Below are 8,831 nucleotides of genomic sequence, written 5' to 3'. Positions count from 1 at the left end.
CACAAATGACAAATTTTAGAAAACAAATGATTAAATGGAAAGCATTAATTACAAATTTGATAGCATGTATTAGTAAGTTGAGAGCACAAATTATTAAATGGAAAGCACAAACTAATTATTTGAGGGCCGTTTATTTCATCTAGTCAAATTTCAAATTCAAGAGCACAGATTCTTAAATAGATAGCATGAATTATGAAACGGACAGCACAAATGATTGATTCAAACACAAATTAAACTGAGAGCACATAATACTAATTTGAGCATGGATTCTTATGTAGAGACCATGAATTACTAATTTGATAGCAGGGATCATTAAATCGAAAGCACAAATTATTTAATGGAAAGCACAAAATACTAATTTGAGACCACAGATTCTTATCTAGAGAACAGAAATTAGTCATTTGAGAGAACAAATCATGAAATGGAGACCCTGAAATAGCTGACTAATATGATAGCCTGTTTTATTAAATAGGAAAGCACAAATTACAAATTCAAGAGCACAGATTTTAAAAGAGGTCATGAATTATTGGAAGCACAAATTATTAGTTCAAGCACGAATTATTAAATTGAGAGCATGAATTACTAATTTGAGCACCGATTATTAAATAGAAACCAAAAATTACCAGTTGGAGAGCACAAATTCTGATAAATTATTAAATAGGCTAGAGAGCATGGATTACTAAATCAAGACCACAAATTATTAATTTGAACACAATTTTTTGAATCTATAGAATGAATTACCAATTTGAGAGCACAAAGTTAATTTAAAAAAAAAAAAAAAAACTTCCTGGTGCTTCTTCGGTCTTGAAAAGAGAGACGAGATGTCGGGATCGTTGGGATTAAGGAACTACAAGAGGGAGTGACGTCAGATTCAAACAAAAGGTGGTCTTTGAGGGTGACGTTTTTGGTATGTGGAAATAGAAGCAGAGTGATGCCTCTTCACTGTTTTCACATCTCTTGTTTAAGAGTGGATTGCGCACCTGGTCACACCAGCCAGGTAACTTCTGACTTCACCAGTAAGGAGCAGGTGAACCAGTGAGCTTGCTTCTTAAAAGGAAAAGTTACGGATTGTTTCTGCGATGTGACCGAATTAAAAACAGGTACGTCAACCGTCAAACGCTCAATATTTTGTTTCTGTTAAAATATGACAAGACTTGGACGTAAATAGACTACAGAGTCGCTAAACAAGTTTTAGCTCCACCCGGAAACTACTTTCCTCACTGCTTTGCACCACCAGGCCTAATTAGCTACAAGATTTGAAAAAGCTGTGTTAGCCCTTCTCTCGTCACAGTAATCTTTGGGCCACATGGTAAACAAAAGCCTTAAAAGCGAAAACAGTGAAGTGTGGCAACAACTCAGTCTGTAAGAAGCTGAAAGTGTTTTCTTAGCAGCAGCTCTCACTGAAGATGTTCACTGTTTGTAATGCACAGTGTGGCAATAATTTGGGATTTAAACAGAGAAGCAAGAAAATGAAAGTTATATAAAGCAGACACTGAGAAGGAAATGCGTTATATTTCTTGCAGGTATTTTAAGTTGGTTGCAATCCTGTTGGGACAAATCTCCCCTGTAACTAGACTCTGCAACTGGACTGAAACGAGAATCAAACTGTGGTTAAATATGTCTTTTTTGGGGGGATTAGGCCTACAGCTATATATATATATATTTAGATTTCAGTCATTGGAAAAGAAGAATCTTTGTCATTACATAAATACACCTTCATCGTACAGTCTCAACAACTTAATTATAATGAACCTAATTTTTAAAGATATTTTAGCGGCTGTAGTAGTTTTTCTGTAGCTGACAAGAGAAAAGGAATGCGGACATGTTTGTACAGCTTGTTATTGACTTTACAGCTGAAATGTATCAGTGTTTTCTGTTAATAATTGGCCAGTTAGAATAATCTTACAGGTATCTCAAAGTTTGGGTGAGGTGGGTTTGCCACACTTCTCAAATTAGATTTTTATGTGATGGTAAATTGAATCTCTTTGGGTTTTGAACTTGAAGAAAGGAATTTAAAGATGTCGCAATGCACTCTGGGAACCTGTGATGGGCATTTTTCACGGTTTTATGACATTGTATAGATCAGACAATTAATCAATCACTGGATTTGCTTCTTTTTTTTTTTTTGGTACTTATTTTGATGTTTGGGAGTCCTATCTTCACCATTTAATACTTAATTATGGTCACACGTATAATATATTTACAGCAACCTTTTAAGTGGAATCTGATTTTCTGACACACTCAAACACAACTGGGCTGCTGCACAAAGCTGAACTTGCTTCATACACTCTGCTGGTCTGTGTGAGGGCAGGACAGGCCATAAAATACAACACACCCATGATAAACAGTGAACTTTGATTCATTTTTTTATGACGCCTAGGGGCAGAATACTGTATTTAACATTGTAACGTTTTTTTTTTCTCACAGGGAAAACAACGAGCATGACTTTTAGAAGCTGGAAGAAGCTTTGTTAACAGGGGGACTCTTCACATCGCCACAGCTATTGACTGAAAAGAGAGACAACTGGATTTAAAAATGTCTGGCCCCGGTGGTTTAGTGTCAGAATTAATTGAAGATGTGGCACTTTCACCTGATGGACCAACTGCAGAGCCAGAAATAGCTGGAAGTAAAAAGCCACAAGAGAGTAACAGTGTTGAGGAAAGAAACAAGATTACAGATGATGAAGATGAAGATGAAGAAAAGGTGTTGAAAGAGAAGGAAAATCAAGAAGAGAACGAGGAAATGACCAGCTCTGCTCTACTGGAGCCAAGCACGTTACCATGGCCTGGAGACAAAGAGAAGAGGCCTCAGACGGACGACGATGACGTCTGTTCAGAGTCTGAAGAGAGGGACACAGGGATCAGCGGAGGAAGCCAAGACCTGTCCGAGAGTCAGACAGAGAGCGACAGAAAGAGCAAAGACAGGTGGAGGGAGAGCATGCCCGAGGGAGAGAGGTGGAGGGATGATGAGATCGAGGTGCAGCGAGACCATAAAGGGGACAGCTCACTGGCAGATGACGAAGAGGAAGAGGAGGATGTTGAAGATGGAGAGTCGAATTGGATCTCGGAGAAAACTGCTCTGGGTTTCACTCCACAAGTCACGATCGTGCGTCCGTCCAGCAAAGAGCTTCCTGAGGAGAGCCGGCTCTTCATAGAGAAGGACACTGAGAAGGAGCCGCAGGTGGAGTCCGACTCAGCATTGCAGTTCTACCCAGAGTGGACGGAGCAGGACGACAAGTTCTGTGAGTATATGACGCAAACCGGGCCCATGTTTATTCTCAGGGAGTCTAAGTTAAATTTAAGACTTTTCAATGCTTAAATGATAACACATAGAACAAAGAATGATGGAAAACCACAAGGGACAATAAGGTGTACAATTTCTTATTAAATACTTGAATCTGATGACATTTATATTGCATTTTTGTCATCTAGCTGTCCTAACTGTATATAACAATAACTCATAGGAATATAATTACTCAACTAAAGCGACCTGGACCTCCATAATCAGCATAAAATGGATAGATGGCTTAACCAATGAAAAATGATTTGTTCTTTGAGGTTTTTGCTAGAACTTGAACTTGCTAGGTTAAAACTGAGTTCAGTCATCAGCAGATTCCCAGACCTAAGTGTCATCTGAAAGAACTGACCAAATTCATGTTTTCAAATTCACTACATCCTTGTTTGTTTGTTTTTTTGTTTGTTTGTTTGTTTGTTTTTTTGTTGTTTGTCATCGAGGTTTGATTTCTGTCGATGTGGCTCATGATTTCAGTGCTGTTGGGCAGATGAATCTTAAATCTCAGCTGTCGGAGCTTCTTAGAATAAAGAGAAGAACGTCCTCGTCCAGCAGCCGCACAGTAAAAGACATTTTGACATGTTGATGGCTGAGTTCCATTTAGCTGCTTCAGTTTCAGGGTCCTGGTGTTGTTCATGTGGCCTCGCTGTCACATCGTCGTGACTTCCTGACACACTTGAATAGAATAGAGTCATTGTTAATTTTGTTAGTGACACTTGTGCTTTCCCTACTATGACAAGTCATATGTGTGCTGTGAAGAAGGTCAAGTATTTTAAAGGTATTTTAAGCCTTTGTTGGTGAGACAATAGAGCAATGGCAGGAAATGAGAGGTAGCGAATGACAAATGTTTCCAGTTGAGTCAGACCGGGGATGTTACGGTTCAGGATCAGCGCCTTAGATCCCTGGGCTACCAGGACCCGAACCCCAACGCTAACATCGGACTTCTTAATCCCCTAATCCTTCCTGACTAACTATTTAGTGATTGCCTTCCCAAATATCTTTCAGCAGCTTCAACAACAGCTATTGAATAAAATTAAGGCGAGATTAATTAAGATTATCATTAAGAAAGATTCTCACAAAGTACTTTGTCATTGTGATCCTAAATTAGCCTGAATCCATTGTTTTTCTTTCTGAGAAGAATAGAGAATACATAATTGATTTGATTTAGAAGCTGAGGGAAAACCAGAGCTCGCTGTGCTGTGGATTTTACGTCATGTAGTATATGCAGCCAGGTGCTGTTCACATTTTTTAAGTAGATTTTTAGCTGGGAGAGTTTCTGTGACACTGCTGTGTTTGTTGTAATCCAGCCAGGTTAAAGTGTTTTCTGCAGCACATTTTCACTCAGTAAGTACCTGCTCTCAGACTAATGGCACAGCGTAATGATCTCTTTTCTCCTTAATCAGATATAATTACATGTCTTGAGATGAATCGAGCAGCGAGTCTCATCCTCTCAGTCTCGCTGTCACCTTCCTGTCCCCGTGAAGACAGTTACAGATACAGATTTTCCACATTTAGTATAAAAACATAGAATAATTATTTGTGTTAAAATAATCTCTGTTCGCTCCTTCCTCAGACCTGTATGAGCATCTGTGTGGTGCAAAACTGAGGCTGGCTCTGGCGACGGCAGCTGCAGGGCTCCTCTTCCCTCTCCTGGTGTGGGGAGGTTACAGACTCCTTCCCTTTGACTCACCGCTGCTGGAGAGCGCTCCCCTCAGGGTGGTGTACACACTACGCTGCTCCTTCTTCGCCATCATCCCCATCCTGCTCGGTAAGACCTCAGTATGTCTTTGTGTTAAGTTTATCATGCACCGAGCAAAACACTATAAGCTGCAAACAAAGCCACACAGGTAACGATGACGCTCGTCTCTCTGTAGGTGTGGTGGTGCAGGGCGTGGCCCGACTGCGTTACAGTGCGCTGAAGCCGCTCTATCAGAGTCAACTGGTGCACAGAGAGGTCGCCGTGCACTGGCACTACGTGAACGAATCACTGGCCCTCTTCCTCTTCTACTTCCTGCAGCTCGCTGTCATGGCAACCTACATCAGCCAGGAGCTGGTCAAACTGGTGCCGCTGCTCACCATCATGTTTGTTTTTGGCAGGTAAGGGTTTTGTCTGTCACACGTAGTTTGATGTTCAGGGTCCAAATCAGGGATGAATGAGGAGGACGATGAGTCCAAACCTGCGATAACTGAAATATAATATACAATATGTAGCGCAGGGACGAAAGATGTTAAATGGGTATAATGTTTATCGTGTTCACGATCAAAGGTTAGCCTGTTAGCATGATGGCGTTTGGTAATTAGCACTAAACACAACATATGTCTGAGGCTGATGAAAGTGTCATCAGTTTTACAGATATTTGGTCATAAACCGAAGTTTTAAACAAATTCAAATTCAGAGGTTATGTGGCTCGACTGAGAATAATGACTGTTGGTGTTGTATTTGGCTGAGCTCTGGCCCCAAAGGTATGAATGAAATGTGTGAAGGAAATGAGCTGTGTGTCTGCGGATTGTTTAATAGCTGTCTAACTCGCAGTGAAATCATTACTGGCTCATTTAAATGAGCCCAGAACTAATAAATGTCTTTACTTACAAAAAGACAAATCACTTCCGGTGACCAACACAGTTTTGTTTTGTGCAGAGAGCTCATGATTATTCTGTCTACACACATTTCCTTTCCAAATGGTAAAGGACCGTAAAACTAAGATTTGGCTTTTTGGACACCCTGTAGCTGTTACTCAGCATGCCTGAAATGCACAAATGCTTTACAACACAAAGTGCACAGTGAAACCATGAGTGATCAGAAAAGATTTAAAAAAAAAAAAATCTCCATCAACCATATTTTAACAGCCGGATTACGTAATAAGATAAGCATTCACCTGCATTTTCACTCCCACATACTGTCTGTTGGTTGTCCATTGGATTTTGCAGAGCTACTTCCTGCTGCAACTTTGATCTGTTGTATTGATCAAAGGTGTTTTTTTGTTTTGGTTTTTTTTTAAGATGCCGCCACCTCACCCTTTTGGCCTCCACATAAAACAGGTTAAACTGGAGATTTGTTTTAAACCTGTCTGATCACTTATAGGGTTTCAAGTCCAGTGAATTTATTCACTATTGTGCAAGTCTGAAGTTCACAGACCACACTTTTTTTTGTTTGACAGTTTTGCATTAAGGCAGGAGTGTACATTAAGGAAAAACATTGAACATCACTAACAATACATTGAGCTGCAGCTACACTATAGTACCACATAATTGAAGGTGTTTTTAGTAGTCTGTTTTGGGGATCATAGGGTTTACTTGAGCTCCAAAATCATCTGATACAGATTGAAAAGCAAGAGAATGAAGAAAAGATGATAGCACTGGGATGAAGGCATCACAGTATTTGTGATTTTGTATTTAAAAATTTGTGTGTTGTCAAAAGTCAGAATGAATATCCTTTATCAGGTCTGCAGTTCTTTCCATACAGAAAATGTGATAAGGTCATGAAACCAGTGAGCTATTGAATCACAACAAAGCATCAAAGCTCTAATCTTGTTACACAAACCAGACTCTTGATGCCTTTTTACATTTCAGCATCAACTTTCAATTGGGACTACTGTGGACTCTGAAAATATTATTCTCAGACAGACTCAAATACATGATGGAAAAATTAGAGCAAGTAAAAAAAAGAAACATCTATCAGGATCATTAATCCAGCTTTGAGTCATCAAGCGCTCGATGCAAAAACTGTGGAAAGGCACAAAGGAGCTAAGCTGTCTAATGTTCCTGCTGAAAGGTGTGAGTGGGAGTGCGGGCTGATGTGGGTGCTGATCAGATCTTCAGTCATTATTTATCCAAATCAAGATTATAAATGTAAACCAAACGGGGAGAAGTCTGAGCACATCCATCTCATCTGCTTCGTATTTATGTCAATTTCTGTGCTGCAGGCTGATCTACTGGCTCTGCCTCTCTCTGGGCAGCAGCATCAGAGGCCTCGGCTTCGGCTTCTCCTTCTTCCCCATACTGGTCATGCTGGGCGCCAACTTCTACTACGTCTGCTCGTCAGTCGGACAAGGGGCGGTTTTTGAAGTGGAACCACCCACGACCGCTCCTCCTCCTCCCAGTCAGCGTTGGTGGGGTTAAAGGCCGATGTCCATAAGACGGTGAGGTGCTAAGAGACAAACAACTGCAAACACCTGAAACAACATGACTAAATAACACTCAGACAGAAAACCTGCACCAGTCTTTTTGGTGTCTTTTTTTAAAGTTGCGATCCTTAAGATTTCAGTCCTGGTTTGGTGACACCTGTGGTTACTGATGGTAACAGCAAATGCGATTTAATACTGCAGCAAACACTCCTTGAATAGGGTTGTCAGAAACACAGCAGAAGAGGAACAGGTGTATCAGTTTACAGAGCAGCGAAACAAACTCATGTTTTAACAAAGACGTCAGATAATCTAAACTGATCAGATCTAAACCGTCTGATTTAATTAAAAACTGCTGCCGACAAATAACTGCGGGAAAAATGACTGTCATCGTGTTTTGTAGTTGGATTTTTGATTAACACGTTGTTTTTGTTTCCTGCGACTTCACAATAAAAGCCACCCCGTGTTTTGCTAGTTGAATGCTTTTAATTTGAAGCAGCAGTAGGAAAGCAGCGACTTAATACTTGATCTGGAACAGTGCAAAGAGAGTGAACACTTATCAGAAAGATAAAATTATGCTGGATTATAGACATACGTTTCCTGTGACTCACTTGTGCTTATGAACTAAAAAATTGGAAATTGCTGTAAAAATCCTGACCACAAATGGGATCAAAATGGGGTTTGTTTTCATGAAAATCTTAAGGATTACAACTTCTGTGTAAGATAATATCTCTGTCCACAAAGAAATTATTGATATGAACCAGGCTGGGAGTGAATTTGAAGCTCAGATTGTAGACTCTGTATGTTTTGTTTTTTTTTTGTTTGTTTTTTTTTAAGGCGAATATATAACAATATTCACATTGTAATTACAAAGGAAGTTTACATGCAAATTCTTGAGAGAGAGAGAGATGTGGCCTGAACAGTGTGTGTTTACTTATTTTGTACCATATTTCTTCCATTACAAAACTTTAAACGGCCTCTTAACTCCCTCTTGTCTTGAGCTGATGCAATCCAGTTTCAGTTTGAGGCATCCAGTGTTTGGATGTGATGCAGGAAAATACGGACATGCAAAAATAAACATGTGAAACCTGAAAACTATCAGTTATAGGAACTCAATCTAAAGAGCTGGATATCAAAAGTAAATATTGAAGTTGTTTTATGAATTCTTTAATTTTATTTTGTTAGGACACAGGTGGTACTAATCTTTAAACTATATATTTATAACAGAAACTGTTAAATGCATCTTTGTTTTACTGATCGAAGGCTTTTCTTTGTTTGTAGCAACATAAGTTGTTGGGCTATTTTTGGATAGTCTCTTTTCAGCTTGTTGAAGGATCCTCATTATATGAATGAATGTGCATTTAAAGTAAATATGATCAATAGTTGGGATGAGTTGAATGAGTAAAATAAAGCTTCATT

The 8,831-nt window shown here is 39.4% G+C and overlaps 1 protein-coding gene across 1 annotated transcript; it reads left to right on the top strand.

The window, feature by feature from the left end:
- Nucleotides 1–989: 989 nt before the first annotated feature.
- On the top strand, nt 990–8,278 carry LOC111223084 (transmembrane protein 79-like). The gene is made up of 5 exons (XM_022747108.1): nt 990–1,100; nt 2,428–3,241; nt 4,865–5,059; nt 5,166–5,388; nt 7,215–8,278. Exons 2-5 carry the CDS (start codon nt 2,536–2,538, stop codon nt 7,408–7,410), a joined length of 1,320 nt encoding a protein of 439 aa, XP_022602829.1. The 5' UTR covers nt 990–1,100; nt 2,428–2,535; the 3' UTR covers nt 7,411–8,278.
- The last annotated feature ends 553 nt before the right edge of the window (nt 8,279–8,831 follow it).

This window comes from Seriola dumerili, unplaced genomic scaffold, assembly GCF_002260705.1.
Source record: "Seriola dumerili isolate Sdu_G_001 unplaced genomic scaffold, Sdu_1.0 BDQW01000110.1, whole genome shotgun sequence".
Classification (NCBI taxonomy): domain Eukaryota; kingdom Metazoa; phylum Chordata; class Actinopteri; order Carangiformes; family Carangidae; genus Seriola; species Seriola dumerili.
The sequence above is the reverse complement of the archived record's forward strand: the minus strand, read 5'-3'. Positions and strand labels throughout refer to the sequence as shown.